At 45.6% G+C, this 16,807-nt stretch overlaps 1 protein-coding gene across 1 annotated transcript in view; it reads right to left on the bottom strand.

Moving 5' to 3' along the window:
- The window catches only part of NUDT15 (nudix hydrolase 15), a 29,347-nt gene extending 12,803 nt beyond the window's left edge, over positions 1-16,544 (bottom strand). The window contains exons 1-3 of the mRNA XM_082245688.1: positions 16,451-16,544; positions 4,255-4,474; positions 906-1,102 (exon numbers count right to left, since the gene is read on the bottom strand). Of these exons, the coding sequence (XP_082101814.1) occupies positions 906-1,102; positions 4,255-4,403 (346 nt within the window). The 5' untranslated portion in view covers positions 4,404-4,474; positions 16,451-16,544. The remainder of the gene's footprint in view (positions 1-905; positions 1,103-4,254; positions 4,475-16,450) is intronic.
- Between the last annotated feature and the right edge of the window lie 263 nt (positions 16,545-16,807).

Raw genomic sequence — 16,807 nt, 5'->3', positions numbered from 1 at the left:
ACACCCTGAACGCATCATCCCCGCCGTAAAAAATGGTGGTGGCAGCATCATATTGTGGGGATGCTTTTCTTCAGCAGGAACAGGGAAGCTGGTCAGAGTTGATGGGAAGATGGATGGAGCCAAATACAGGGCAATCTTAAAAGAAAACCTGTTAGAGTCTGCAAAAGACTTGAGACTGGGGCAGAGGTTGACCTTCCAGCAGAACATCTACCCTAAACATACAGCCAGAGCTACAATGGAATGGCTTAGATCAAAGCATATTCAGGTGTTAGAATGGCCCAGTCAAAGTCCAGACCTAAATCCAATTGAGAATCTGTGCGAAGATTTGAAAATTGCTGTTAACAGACGTTTCCTACCCAATCTGACAGATCTTGAGCTATTTTGTAAAGAAGAATGGGCAAAAATGTCACTCTGGATGTGCAATGTTGGTAGAGACATACCCAAAAAGACTTGAAGCTGTAATTGCGGCGAAAGGTGGTTCTACAATATATTGACTCAGGGGGGCTGAATACAAATGCACGCCACACTTTTCACATATTTATTTGTAAAACATTTTGAAAACCATTTATCATTTTCCTTCCACTTCACAATTATGCTCCACTTTGTGTTGGTCTATCACATAAAATCCCAATAAAATACATTTATGTTTTTGGTTGAACTTGAAACAAAATATGGAAAATTTCAAGGGGTATAAATATTTTCAAGGCACTGTATACAGTATATACATACTATATATTTATTTTTTTCTGGTGCTTCCACTTTGGCCCTACATTATCACTTTGGTTTGATATTAAGACATTCAAAATAAAAACATTTGTCCTTGCCCACGTCACTGTCAATCCCCCTGGTTATACAGAGAATAAATAGTTTGCGGTTTTCTGGTTTCTCAGGAGATAAAAACTTACCTTCATTTTTTTCAGGTTCTCTATTTGTTGGTTCTGATGGATAATTCATGTCCACTTCCCCTTTCATTAGAATGGTGATATAATGATAATTATGTTCAGTGCTAATTGAATTGACTACTGAAGCAAAATGGACATTGGTAAGGTGAAGTCCTGCTTCCTCCAGGGTCTCCCGCTCCGCACAGGCCTCCCAGCTTTCGCTGTAACAATAACACATCAGCAATCACTGAACTGTCAGATAGATGAACAGATTTTAAAGCCATAAGCACAAAAATATATAATGCTGACATTTGCAAAAGTCATGCTCCAAATTAGTATTAACATATAATGGTTATATAGCCCAAGAGAAAGCATAAAGAAAAAAAAAAACCTGAATCCCGGACAGATATTTAATATCACTGATTCAAATGAAAATTGACCAACATTCCCGTTCGAGAGAAGCCATTAGATCAACTTCTCTCGAGTGGGAACGGCCATTGACGGATCGGAATTTGTCCAGTCCTTGCTGACCTGGCTGATTTTCCATCCATCTATGGTCAGCTTTCAGAGTCGTCTCATTATAGATTTAGGTCTTTTTTTATTTTTTTATTGGCAACAAAATTAACTTGCAAGGATTTCACACCAACCTGATAATCTCTAAATCATGTAAAAGACAATGAGAAACTAATTGGTTCTGCTACATACACAATGCTGTTTGGCAGAAAACTCTATTATGACTACATCTTCATTAAAACCTAACCTGAAAGGCATTTTCATGGCTGAAAATGTAAGTTGCCTGGCTGCCATGCCAATTCAGATAAAGAGTTCTGACTTTACTTTGATTTAATTTGCTGTATGCTTGTCCCTGTCATTCTGGGTTAGTGACTCAGATTGTATGGAAGCAAGTCACAACCAGGCAGCCAGCATTGACAAACACAGATCTGCAAATGCAGCAGCATAATCCTCTCAGTACAGGCTTTGTTCAAGAATGGATTCAATGGAACAAAAAGCCCTTCTCTAAAAATGCCTAAAGTCTGGAAGTTGTGCCCAAAATAAGGCAAGTAGAGGGCAGAAGTTTAGTCCTTAATATTGCCTGTGTACTCCATGCATTTAATAGTTCCTCATTATTGACTTACTATGCCTTGTTGTGCACTGTGTCTCTGTGGGGAGGCAGCCATTATAGTAGAGACAGGCTTTACTTCCTCATATCAGAGCCTCCAGCAAGGAGAACAGTGACCAGCACAGTAGGGACATTACCAAATCTCACTCCAAATATCCGGAGACTAGTTAGGGACAGCAGTACCTTAGATCTCATAGTGAAGATATATAGCTAAGAGGAGGTGTCGCATAAGCTACATACAGTATACAGTGCCCGTGTTCCAGCAGCGTGATGGGAGTATGTCACACTGCTAGAGGGACCCGGCTGGAGAGAGCAAAAGAATGACGGTATTTCTCTTTATTCCAGCATCCCTAGACATAACTTAGCCCTTGCAGTACGGGGGGGGGGGGGGGGCCACTGCAAGGGCATTTTTTTTTGTACTTGGAGTGGGCTTTAACCGCTGGCGGCTCGGCTGCACATAATCACGTAGATCTATTTATGTAAATAGACACAGCAGGAGTCAGGCAGCGGGAGGAGAGGCGGCGATCGCCGCCAGCCTCCCGCTATTATCACAGAAACTGACTGAAGACCCGTCTGCTTATGTAAACAAAGCAGGCGGGTCTTCTGTCACAGAGGCAGAGAGAAATCATGAGTTTCAGCTAAGCTGAAACCCTGTTCTCTGTGTGCCTGTCACAGAGCCCGCCCACCCCCCCACAGTCAGTAAGCATTGTTAGGCATACATTAACCCCTTTGATCACCCCCAGTGTTAACCCCTTCCCTGCCAGTGTCATTTATACAGTAACAGTGCATAATATTTAGCACTGATTACTGTATTAATGGCACTGGCCCTCAAAAAGTGTCAAAAATGTCAGTCAGGGGTCCGGATCTGTCCGCCGCAATGTCACAGTCCCGCTAAAAATCCCTGATCGCCGGCAATACTAATATAAACAAAAACAATAAATAAAAAGTCAAAAAATCTATTCTGTAGTTTGTAAATGCTATAACCTTTGCACAAAGGGATTGGACCGCTGACAAAGTCCCGCCCACGGACGTAACGTGTACGGGGGGAGGAGTTGTGACGTTACCTGCAGCCACCATGCTCTGCTCATGATCTGTATGCTGTCTACATTTTGCACTGTGTCAGTGCTACGTTTGTGTGTACATATTTTACTGCCTATTGCTTCAATAAAGCGTGCAAAACATACAGAGAGCATTAGATCCTTTTTATTTTTACATGACATCGGATGATCCATTCAAGTTATTCAGGAAGCTCCTGTGTGGAGAGCAGGTCTATCTGTGGTTATTGTATTGGCTTGGTGACCCCTAGTGGTCGAATAGTGGAGGCGAGAGGCAGTGTGTTTCTTGGTGGATGGGCTGCATTTTCACAGAACACCATTGCACGGAGTTTGCATTCACCTGTCTTCACTCAAGGCTTCCCTCTCTGATTACCAGCCATTCATATGTTATATGGACTTTTATGGCTTCCTTATTTTAGAATTCATTTAATTTATTCTTTATGCGCTGCACTATTTTTTCTTTTGTTGATTACCTTGAGGTTTTTGGTTTGACCTTCAGTGTTCAGCAGCATTTTATCATGGTTTAGGTGTGTTAGATCTAGCGCTGAATATTTTTTAGTGTATATTTTTAGCACTGATCACTTTATTAGTGTCACTGGTTCCCACAAAGTGTCAGTTAGTGTCAGATTGTCCACTGCAATATCGCAGTCCCCCTATAAGTCACTGATCGCCACCATTACTAGTATAAAAAAATATAATAAATAAAATTCCATTTTATATACCATAGTTTGTAGTCGCTACAACTTTTGTGCAAACCAATCAATATAAGCTTATTGTGATATTTTTTTAACAAATATACATACACTAGCAGAATACATTTTAGTCTAAATTTATGAAGAAATTTGTTTTTTTTTTTACATTTTTTATTGGATATGTTTTATAGCAGAAAGAACAAATCTTGTTTTTTTTTTTTAAATTGTTGGCCTTTTTTTGCTTGTGGAGCAAAGAATAAAAAAAAACTCAGTGGTGATCAAATACCACCAAAAGAATCTCTATTTGTGAAGTAAAAAATTACATAAACTTAATTTATGTACAGTGTTGCGTAATTTTCAGTTAAAGTAGTGCAGTGCTGTATAGCAAAAAATGGCCTAGTCATGAAGGGGGGGTAAATCTTACAGAGGTCAAGTGGTTATGTAACATCTTATTATTTTTTTAAGTATTTTGACTATACAATCTTCATTGTGTGCTTAAGCCTTACCCAAATTCCAGATGTCCTCCTGGTAGTTGATACATGCCGACTCCTGGAGATCCCTTTGCTTTCCTTCTTCCCAGCAGAACACAACCTGGATGAGATGTACTTGTAATCACAACACCAACTCCGACTCCAGGTCTACCATTGGTTGCCATAATGTCTCGGAGATTTTATACAGGTTTGACAAAATGCAGATACTTCTGGCTAGTGCTGGTAGTTCCTGTAACTGAATTTTATATTATAAGTACAATTATTTTTTAACTAAAAAGAACACAATATACCAAAATAAGGTTTCCAAAATCACATACAAACATGAAATATGAATAATGACAAAGACAGCAGAACTGTAATAATCTGGACATGGAAAGTACCTATATAATAGAAAAGAAGCCAAGTTTACCCAGGACTGGATAGGTATCGTTCCGACACAGTCATGTAGCTTTACTATCATGTATTCAAAGATCAGCCCAGCATCAACAGTAGGAAACAACAGAAATGTTTGAGCAATATTTCCAGTAAAGAGCAGTGTTTCTCAACCTTTGTTAAGTCGTGGCACAATTTAAAATTAGGTAAAATCTCTAGGCACCCCATTCTAAATTTTAGACTCCAAGGCTGGCCATACATTATACAATTTTCTTACAATTTTCTTGAAATTTACCTTCAACTATGTAGTACAAAGGCCTACCTAATTGGATACAAGTGAAAGTGTTGTTTAGCTCTGACCTCATAAAAATATGGTTTGTGATAAATCTAACAGAAAATTGTACAAGAAAATTGAACATGTATGGTCAGCCTAAAGCCTAGTACACACGCAACGAATTTCTGCCGATCGGTCGTCCGTCTTTTGTCCAGAGTGGTGTCTGTTGGTTGGAATGTGCTCTAGACTGCACACAAATTTTCCCGTACGACAGAATTCTACTTCAGAAGTGATGTCATGTGTTGGATTGCTTTGTATGTGTTCTTTCATCTCTGAGCATGCCTAGTCTTGCTCATAAGATTTTTCCCCATCGAAATCTGTACTAATGATACGAAAATCGGACGTGTTTTGATGGTCGACAAAAATTATATAGCCTGCACACCAGGATTTTTTCAGCCGAAAAGTCGGAGTCGGTTGTCGGAAGCACCATACTAACAAGCCGAAAATCGGCAGATCGGTCGTCGGACGAAATTTCTGTTTTTTTTTTGTTAACAGTTGTGTTTATTAACCACTTAAGGACCAGAAGGTTTCACCCCCTTAATGACCAGGCCATTTTTTGCGATACGGCACTGCATTACTTTAACTGACAATTGCGCGGTCGTGCAACGCTGTACCCAAATAAAATTGATGGATGTCCTTTTTTTCCCACAAATAGAGCTTTCTTTTGGTGGTATTTGCTATAAACAAAAAAAGAGCAACAATTCTGAAAAAACAGTCTCAATAATAAAAAAAAAAAATTTAAAAATCTATTTTTTTCATCATTTTCGGCCAATTTGTATTCTGCTACATATTTGTGGAAAAAAAATCTCAATAGGTATATATTGAAAAAGTTATCGTGTCTACAAACTAGGGGAAAGATTTTTATCGTGTCTACAAACTAGGGGAAAGATTTTTGTCATTTTAATTATTCATTTATTTTTTACTAGTTATGGCGGTGATCAGCGATTTTTAGCAGGACTGCAATATTGTGGCGGACAGATCGGACACCTAACTGACATTTTTGACACTTTTGGGGGGACCAGTGACATTACTACAGCAATCAGTGCTAAAAATATGCACTGTTACTGTAATAATGACACTGACAGGGAAGGGGTCAACACCAGGGGCGATCAAACGGTTAAATGCGTCCCTATGGGGTGCTTTCTAACTGTGGGGGGGGGGGATGGGCTCACTGGATGAACACAGAGACCTGTGCTCCTAAATAGGAGGGACACAGGATCCCTGGGTTCATCACTCACAGAACAGCGGTCTGCCGTGTTTACATCGACAGACCGCCGTTATTTCACCATGGGGAGCGATCGCAGGTGCCCAGCGGACATCGCGGCCACCGGACCCGCTGATTGGCTCCCCCTCTAGCCAATTGGCCCGCCCACACCAGCTGCTACACGAAGCGATGTACATGTACTGGGACACTTTAAATGAATCTGGAAAGCACTCAGCCAGATCAAGCAAAAGCCCTTTACAGGCAGGGACCTGGGCCCCTTTGGTGTGTAGAGAAAATGTCCAGCTTGTGACTACTGATGCCAGCACCACCGCCTGTCTGCAGCTGCTTCTCTCACTAGCCCTACAGGCTACTTCCCACAGTCCTCCCAGACTGCACACTCACCTGCCCACCTGGCTGACTTCTCCTGGAGGACTCCTGGACGTGCTGACCTGCTCCTGCTGTCCTCACTCTTGCTCCCATGCCTCCAGAAAGGAGTTTCTCTGTGTTTTATGGGGGATCCTTCCAGCACCTGAGCCCCAGGCCCGAGGTCTACCCCCCCCCCCCCCCAAAGCAAAGACTAGGGGGCACCCTCACGGGCCACCAACAGCCTCCTCAGCTCTCCTTCCCCATCTTCCACCTGACTGCCCCTGCTGGCATGACTCAAGAGTATTTAAGAGGTGCCGTCCCCTGCCGGCTCACTTTGCTTGGGATTAGCCGGGGCCTTCATCAATACTCCAAGCAGCTCGACCTAAAGTCTACCCTCTACTTCTGAAAGCTTCTCTAAGGTTTCAGCAAGCAGGAGGAGTCACCAGAGATGGTGCTTGATGAGTCATCCAGCCTTCCTGAGTCACTCAACCCTGACCAAGATTTAACCCAGGCTTGGCTGCTAGCCAAGCCAAATTCACCTACTCTAACAACTATGTTACCTACTCTAACAACTACTTTCTAGCACACTAGGTGCTACATCCTGTGAGATATCAACACGTAAACAGTAATTTCCTGTCGCTCTCCATCCAGCCAGCCCAAAATTTGTCAAATTTAGCAGGACAGTTTTGGCTGATGTACATAAGCTTATGTAGGGGAAGAACCGCCTTCCAGCCAGAACCGTGGGTGGCATAGGCAGTTTCCATTTCAGCACTATTTCCCTTCTAGCATAATAAACAAGACCACAAAAAAATAGACTGACATGTTTAGAGGCCTCCACAAAATCAGTGAGTCCTAGCAGCAGCAAGGCTTTGGTCTTTAGCTATGAGCAGAGGGAACAGGTGCACTATCCTGCCTTGCTGCCAGCCGCCTATCAAACTCTATGAGGGGATGACAGCTGCTGCTACTGGAAACAGCAGAACGGCATGTGCTGTATGTTTAGGACAGTATGCCCTCAGAGACTAATGCTCGGACGCAGACTGCTTGCATTCCCAGCATCAATCCCTGGGCATATAGTGCCCTAAATTTTAGGCACCGCTAGGTGCACAATCCAGCCCCAGCAGCTGTCAGCCTCTTATACAGTGCTGGACAGTGCACCTGTGACCTCCATGTGCAGCTAAACGCTAGAGCCTTATTCCATGGGGCTAAACGTAGGTTCGGTTTTTGGGGGTGTTTGTAAGCCTTGCATGTACACACTGTGTTGGAACAGTTGCAGCTGTCAAATACAGTTGGTGGATTTGTACCCCATACAAACCTATGGCAGACACCACTGGTGTTCACATACAATTGCCTCTGATAGACCCTGCATGCAGCCAGATTGTCGTTTCTGCGGAGTTTTGGTCATGCACAAACTGTATGCAGCCACAGCAGTGTAGTGTTACTGCGTCTGAAGGCAGCATTTAGCCACCTCTGAAGACAGCAATTTATCCACTGCTAAACTGCTGTGTGTATGTAGCCAAAACTGTAAAGCCTAAAGGGCAAATAATAATAATATAGCGTATATAATTGCGACTCAAGTCATATTGCAATTGAATGTTATTAAAAATTACCTTTACTTTTCAATCTGCAGCCGCTGTAATTTTCTGAAAATGCAATGCAATATGGCTACAGAACACCCCCCAGAAACATAATTTCCTGCTTGTGTGATTGGCTCACCAATTTTCCCAGAAGTTTGCCTAAGATACAAGTCAGATTTTAGGCATCCCCTGCAACAGAAATTTCATTTTTGGTGAGATATTCCCAATAGGAACACATCTAAAGGGATGCAGGCCCAGCAGCTTTCCTCAGTGTTCTGCAGCTGCACAGTGGGTTGATAATTATGAAACCACTCCCAATAGGCCCACTCGGCACAGAGGAACAAACAGTGATTTCTTCATAAGAACAAAAAGGTAGGAATCTGCAACAAAGGTTATAATCCTTGCAATGTACATAGATCACCCAGAGGGGAATGCTTTTTTTCTCAGCATAAGGGGAGTTACTCTTCAATTTACACTGCCTTCATGGTAAATGTTAATGCAGGCAGCTTTCAGGTTTGGCCTGCAGTGAGGGGGTGGTGTGATGCACATATCAGTGCATCACACTGTTTCCTTTTTTTTTTTTAACTTTATTTGAAGTGCACAAATTGACACTTAAAGCAGAGTTCCGGCCTTGGGGGTCAAATTTAGATATAAAAACCCCCCCGTACAGTCAAGGCTAGTACATTCCACAATGGATAGCCTCTGAACTGTCCGGGGTCGCACTTACCTGTAAGAAGAAATACTTACCTTGAAAAGTTCTTCTCCAGCACTGCCATCTCAGGTGTGGGCAGCTGAAGCCAACGTGTCCTCTTCTGCGGCCTCTTCGGTGACGTCGGAGCACCACAATGCACTGCACCGACCCCACTCGTCACTTCGGGTGCAAGCGCGGCATCCCTGCACAGCTTCTGGGCATGCCCAGAAGCTGTTTAGCAGGGAATGCCGTGCCTGCACCGGAAGTGATGAGCGGGGCAAGTGCAGGCGCATTGATTCCTGGGAGCGATGACGTTCACCTCCCAGGAGTCATTGTAAGCCGGAAGTGACGGCTTGGGCCGCGGCCGTCGAGGGAGGAAGTGGAAGGAAAGTGAATATATTTTCTTCAATATCAAGGTAAGTGACCAAAAAAAAAAAAAAAATTGGGAGCATACATTTCTTTTTCTGGTGGCCCTTAGCAAGCGGATGGCCCAAAATCGATTTTGAGGCCGGAACTCCGCTTTAATTCATGTCTCAGCACAGCAGTGCGGTTACAAGCAGTGCCATCCAGCATGCCTGCGTTTTTTCACAGTGCAGCACACATTACACCAGCACTGTGGGGTGAATGGGACATATACAAAAATGGGATTTTTGACTTACCGTAAAATCCATTTTTCTGATGTTCTTCATAACCATTAGGTTATACTGCCCCTACAGGAGCAGAACACTAGGTAGAAATTAATCTGGCTATGCCTATGGGCAGTCCCAGGGGGTATACTCCCTCTCCCTGCTATAGGTACTCAGTTTAGTTACAAACAGTGTCGGAAGAATTACAACTCCACAGAGGGGCGGGTGCTGTGTCCGTCAATGAACATCAGAGAAATAGATTTTACGGACACAGCTCCCGATCTTCATAACCATTGGAATGTCTCAAAGAGCAGTGTTAAACATGAGGAGTGGGAACAGAAAAAAAATTCCCTTAGGTCTAAACAGTAGCCAACCAGGCAACAGGAGCCCAGCTGAAAAAAACAATACACACTGAAAGAGGATGAAGTCCTCTAAACAGCAGCCTGCAAAACCCTGTGGCCATAAGATGTAGGGATAGACCGATATGTTTTTTTCAGGGCCGATACGGATATGGATAGATTGGTCACAACGTGACCACGTGACCTCCACGATCGTATGCCGGACAGAGCGGTATCACCCGCGTGTCACTTACGGCAAGTGGGTGAGAGACGGAGCGGTATCGGGTGGGTGGGAGATGGAGCGGGTGAGGGACGGAGAGGTATTGAGTGGATGCCGAACAGAGCGGTATCACCCGGGTATCACTAACGGCAAGTGGGTGAGAGATGCAGATCTGCTAATGTGGAATTGCTTATATCTTTTGTACATATGTGAGTGGCATATTCAATAGCATTTCTAACCGGAATTATGCTATGTGACATCATTTTACCCTTACATGAGCAATATTTGGAATATCGGTAATATTGGCCATTCCCGAGGCCGATACATGATATATCGGCAAAAGTGAATATCGGCTTTGCCGATAATCGGTCGATCCCTAATAAGAAGCATCCGCAGATGCCAAAACTCCACTCCAGAACTTTGTGAAAGTGTGCACTGACGACCAAGTGGCCACCTTGCAAACCTGCATCACTGACGCCTGATGATGGAAGGCCCAGGGGGCACTGAGTGCCAGAGTAGAGTGCGCCTTGACAGTCAAAGGAGGAACCCGACCCTTGATGGAATAGGCCTGAATCACCGACTGCCTGATACATGTGGAAATGGTCGCAGAGGAAGCAGACAACACTTTACGAGGCCCAACCGTGAGCACAAATAGTGAGTCTGACTTCCTAAAAGCCTCCGTAGCTGCCAGGTACACCGTAATTGCCCAGGCCAAATCCAAGGCAAGCAAGGCAATTTCCTTTGGATGTTTCGGCCACACGGAAGGCAACACAATGTCTTCATTCAAATGAAAATCAGAGACAACTTTTGGGAGGAACGACGGACACGAGCGAAGAACCACCTTATCTCTGTGAATCACCAAGTAAGGTGAACGACAGGATAACACCGCCAGTTCCGACACCCTGCGCACAGAGGTGATAGCCACCAAAAAGGCCACCTTCTGAGACAGCGTAAGCAAAGGAATCTCCAGAAGATTCTCAAAGGGAGGCTTCTGGAGGACACCCTGAATAAATATATGCACAGGAAGTGTGTGGCCAAGGGTCATTGGAAGAAGACTGCTAAAGCCAAAACCTAGCCCTTGATGTACTCAAAGCCAATTTCTGTTCACCCCCCCATTGAAGGAAGGTCAAGATCCGAGTAACCGAGAAGGAGCGAGGATGAACCCCAAGAGAATCACACCATGCAATGTACGTCTTCCACGTACGATGGTAGATCTTCCTAGAAGTAGACTTCCTAGCTTTTAACAGCGTTGGGATCACTGACTCAGATAAACCTCTATCCATCAGCACCTGGTGTTTAACAGCCAAGCCGTCAAAGCCACGACTGTAAGGCAGGATAAAAGATTGGTCCTTGGGACAACAGATCCTCCCTGAGAGACCAGATCAGTGTACTAAGCCCAGCGAGACCAGTTCAGAGCCACTAAAATGACCGGAAACCCCTTCTGCCTGGGTCCTACATAGAGGTCTTGGCAGAAGCTTGAGAGCAGAGAAGGCGTGAATCAGACGATATTAACTCCACAGCGTGTCTGTGGCGTCCACCAGAGGATCCCGTGACCGAGCCACAAAGCTCTGCACCTTTTTGTTGAGCCAAGACCCCAACAGATCCACCTCAGGGATGCCCCACCGGAGACACAATTGATAGTAGCACCTCCGGATTAAGGGGCCATTCCCCTTTGTCCAACGCTTCTGACTGCGGTAATCCGCCTGCCAGTTTTCCACCCCAGGAATGTATACGGTGGAGAAGGCTGGAACAGACCGTTCTGCCCACCTTAGAATGCCAGCTGCCTCCTGAGCCGCTAGGACACTTTTTATGCCCCCTCAGTGATTGACATAAGCCACAGCCGTGGCATTGTCCAATTGAATGGGCACTGAACATACCTGAAGAGGATCTGTCCAATGGTTCAGGCACATGATCGCTCGGAGTTCCAAGAAATTGATCGTTAGTCTGGACTCTTCCAGTGTCCAGATCCCCATAAGCAGAATTTTTGCTAAGGGTGCCTCCCCAGCCGGACAGGCTGGCATCTGTGGTGGCCACTGTCCAATACGAGGAAAGATTTGCCCAGCCGAATCGCAGGAGAATGAAGCCACCATATCAAAGATTCCTTCTTTCCCCGGCTCAGCCGGATCTGATTGTCCAGAGACTGCGGAGACTTGTCCCATTTGGCTAGAATCTCCCTTTGCAGGGACCTTGTATGGAACTGTGCCAAGGGAACCGCCTCGAAGGTAGACACCATCAGGCCCAGCTACGGCATGCAAGTCCGGAGGATGACCATCTGCTGGACAGCATGAGACAAATTGCAGCCCGCAGTTTCTGGAGTTTGTCCAGAGGAAGGAGCACTCTGGCCAAGGCCTAGTCCAGAGTCAGACACAGATGGTCCAGCTTTGTGGACAGAACCAGAACAGACTTCTGAAAATTTAGAATCCAGCCAAACTCCTGCAATGTTCGTATGGTGATTTCCAGGATTTTCACCTGAGCAGTAGGAGACTCCACTCGCAGAAGGAGGTCGTCCAAGTAGCCCAATACCGCAATCCCCCATTGGTGTAACAATGCTAGTACCAGGGCTAACACTTTTGTGAAGACCCGAGGAGCAGAGGCGAGACCAAAGAGTAACACAACAAACTGATAATGCTCCTCTCCCACGGCAGGAAGTGCTGGTGACCGGCACATATTGGAATGTGAAGGTAAGTTCCTTGATGTTGATAGAGGCAAGAAAATCCCCCTGATGCAGGGATGTTGCCACCGTGCGAATGAACTGCATCCTGAACTTCTGCACCCGCACAAAGCAGTTTAGGGCCTTGAGGCCCAGGATTGGACGCACCTTGCCTTCCTTTCTGGGAACTGTAAACAGCATTGAGTAAAAACCCTGAAAACATTCTGAAGTTGGAACTGGGGCAATCACCCCTAGTAACAGGTCTTGTACCACCCCAAATAGACCCTGTAAGCGGTCCCAGGACAGGCGCAAGTTGGAAGGAAATAACCTTGCTTGGGAACAAGAGCGAAACTCGATCTTGTAGACGGACCGAATGACTTTGTGGACCCACTCGTCTTGTACCAGGGAAGTCCACAGGTCCGGAAACCAGCAAAGACGTCCCCCCACCTCCGATATGGGTGAGGGCGCACCTTCATGCTGAAGGTTCCCTGTCCGTGGGTCTGGAAAAGCCCGCTCTCGGCTTGCCAGACCAAGTTCATTTGGATCCTCCAGAGGAGGCCCTGAAAGGCTTCAAGCCCTTGTCAGTCGACCCTGAGGGACAAAAAAAAAACTTCTTATGAGCCGTGAAGGAGGGCCCACGTCTACGACGAGGTTCCTTGCCCTTAGTGGCCTGCGGAAGAAAAGTACTCTTACCCCCTGTAAGACCTTTAATGATGTCATCCAGGGTAGTCCCAAACAAGAGATCCCCTTGAACGGGGAAATCAGTAAGGCCTTTTTAAAAGTCTGGTCCGTAGACCAGCATTTAAGCCAAAAGACACGCCGAAGGACCACTGCCAAAACAGAGAGCCTAGCCACTAGGGGAGCAGCATCCAAAGAGGTATCACAGATAAACTGCAGCCCCTGGACAAGCTGGTCCGCCAGCTCAGCAAAAGCAGGGGGAGCTGTTCTCCCTCCAGGTCATAGCGTAAAGACTTAGCCCACTTGGTCAGAGTTTGCGCCACCAGTGCAATGGTGAATACCGGCCTCAGTGCCGAATCAGCCAGAGTGTACATATTGCGGGTCACAGCCTCTCCCTTCCTGTCAGCCAGATCCCTAAAGGCCGGGGACTCTTCAACCAGAATCATGGAAACCAGAGGGTTCACCACCGGTGGAACAGTCCACTTCTTAGTAAGGGACTCCTCACAGGGGTAACGCCTAGTAAATTGCTTAGGGACCCTAAGGGGACGCTTTGGTCGTCCCCACTCTTTAGCGACAATTTTGTCAAAATAGGCGGGAAAAGGAAACACCTTTGCTGCTCTGGATGGCTTGTGATTGCCAAAGGGAGCCTGTGCCTCCATCGCAGCTGTAGCTGCGTCCTTCCTCTTCAAGGTTTCATGCACAGATACAATCAGCGCTTCCACCAGCGCATTTTCGTGTGCATTTTCAGATGTGGAAGAATCATCCTCAATATCTGATTCAGGATCTGATGAGACAGATGAGGCAGGGGAAGGCAGGGGGCGCTTTTTGCTAGCCCCTTGCCCGAAAACCATCTCCACCCAGGACACAAAGGACTCCAGGACCGCCGTCAGTGCATCGATGGATGGTTTGGACCTGAAGGGCCCTGCAGCCTTGGAGAGGGGGTCAGGTGGGGAGATTTGCTCCAAAGACTCCATGAGTCAACAGGGGGACCCCACAAAAAGTGTAAAACACTGCAAAGGGGCAACCCCCCACCACGCTGGCAGCACCACCCAGTCGCCAGGCACAAGGTACTAAGTGATCCTAATCAGAGAGGGAAAGAACCCCCCCCAGACTCATCACCCAGCAGAAACAGGCACTTGCAGCCACCAGGATAATCTGTACTCAACGCGAGGCGATCGGGAAGTGAAAATATCAAGGAGTCAGTGCCAGGGGATGAGGAGGGGCTCCCAACGCCAAAATCCCCGCCCACAGGGCTCCACTGTCTTGGCCGCTGCTATTTTCAAAGGCAAACCACCGCAAAATGGCCACAAAATAGCCGCCGGACTAAACAAAAATGGCCGCCGTGCATAGAAACACACAGGCTACACCCACACAGTGGATCTCACAGTAAAACACCAGGAGAAGAAAAATTTCTATTTAAAAAGAAAATAATTGCCAGGACCAGAGATCCCAGCAAGGAACTAGGTCCTTACACCTGACTAGGCAGAAAAAAAGTACCTATAGCAGGGAGAGGGAGTATACCCTCTGGGACTGCGCATAGGCGTAGCCAGATTCTTTTTCTGCCTAGTGTCCTACTCCTGTGGGGGCAGTATAACCCAATGGTTATGAAGACCAGGAACTGTGTCCGTCAATGAAGGAAAGAGAAATAATTGTTTTACACTATACACTCTGACTGTACAATCTCCTTTATCTCTACCAACAGCCATGTAAAATTTAAGCCGTGGGGGCCTGTGTGACTGAATAGGAATTGGTTGGATTGTATAGTTTTGTCCTAATATTACAATAGTTTAGGTCAATTTAAATGAGATTGTACACAGTTATACAAGGAGAATATAGTGTGTATGGCCACCCTATGCTGGGTGGAAAATGATCAGCTGAACAGTGCCTGCGTCCTATCAGATGCAGTCATTGTTCAGCAGTAACAATGTAATCAGAAAGATACGGGTGCCACAACTGCTGAAGAGGGATGAGCTCAGGTGTTTTCTGATCCTACTCCAAACTAGGGCTGCAGGATATTGAGAAAAAAAAAAAAAAAATCACATTGTGATATTTTTTTCCCCAACAATATATATTGCGATATTTTTTTGTGGAAGATCCTCTTCGTCACGCATTTTTAGTAGTGCAGAGTAACTACAGTGTGCCCCCATTCAATGCAGAGTTACTACAGCGTGCCCCCATTCAATGCAGAGTTACTACAGCGTGCCCCCATTCAATGCAGAGTTACTACAGCATGCCCCCATTCAATGCAGAGTTACTACAGCATGCCCCCATTCAATGCAGAGTTACTACAGCATGCCCCAATTCAATGCAGAGTTACTACAGCATGCCCCAATTCAATGCAGAGTTACTACAGCATGCCCCAATTCAATGCAGTATTACCACAGCATGCCCCAATTCAATGCAGTATTACCACAGCATGCCCCCATTCAATGCAGAGTTACCACAGCAGAGAGACTTACCTAATGTAGAAGAACACAGCCTGACATCCGTCCCACATGTTCAGTCTGCCCTGCAGCTAGATCTCCTGACTGAGCGGTGAGCGCCATGAGCACAGCGAATCAATCACGTCATGAGTAGCGGCATAGCGAACCAATCAGGTGTGCAGGCACGAGTGATTGGTTTGCTGTGCCGCTGCTCACGGCGCACTGCTCACCGCTCACTCAGGAGATCTAGCTGCAGGGCCGACTGAACATGTGGGAAGGATGTCAGGCTGTGTCCTTCTACCACCACTGTGAGTCCCGACAGGGATTCATGTCCATTGAACGACTTATCGGTCATTACATGATGGCACGATTGTTTGCTCTCACGGCCGAGTGTTCGTTTTTTGAAAATGAGTTTGAGCGATTTTTTGTAAAGTAATGAGTTTGAGCGATTTTTCTTAAAGTGTATGGCCAGCAGAACTTTAGAGCAATGGGGGCCTCATAGGCAGCTTTCGGTTTTGTTTCTTTAACAGATTACATTTCTGTTCTGTTATCAGGTACAAAGGTATTCAGTGGAGTTTTTCACCATACATCACTCTTTATGTCCAATAACTACATACTGCTCTAGGACAGATTACAAGGTGCAGAGAAGGAGAATAAGGAATAAAAGCCAAGGGTGAGTATTAAAATGAATGAAAACAAAGCATGAGGCATTTGCTAAGCATTTCCTATATTTACCTTCCCTCATTAGGGATATTAGTGTCCCAGTCAATCTTTGCAAGTTACAGTCTTCTCCGGTTCAGTACAGTCCCAGTCCTATTTGTGGATTGATACACTGTACCTGGCATCCACATTGTGCAATCTCCTGATGTCCTCCTTACTGCAGCACCATGCTTCCTGTACTGCTGGGGGCGGAGCCTGTGACATCAGAGTGAAATGTCAGCCCAGGCTCTCTGCACACTCTGTAGTCGCTGATGTCTCTTGCTGTGTACTGTATAGAAGTCCAATAAAAACACACAAGTGGGGTTACAGAAAATCTATAGTGCATTAGGTGTTTCCTTTGCATCTATATTTAGAAATCAATGTAAACTGCTA

The sequence above is a fragment of the Pelophylax lessonae genome, assembly GCF_965119305.1.
Source record: "Pelophylax lessonae genome assembly, chromosome: 2".
Taxonomy (NCBI): Eukaryota; Metazoa; Chordata; class Amphibia; order Anura; family Ranidae; genus Pelophylax; species Pelophylax lessonae.
This window is presented reverse-complemented; position numbering and strand designations above follow the sequence as displayed.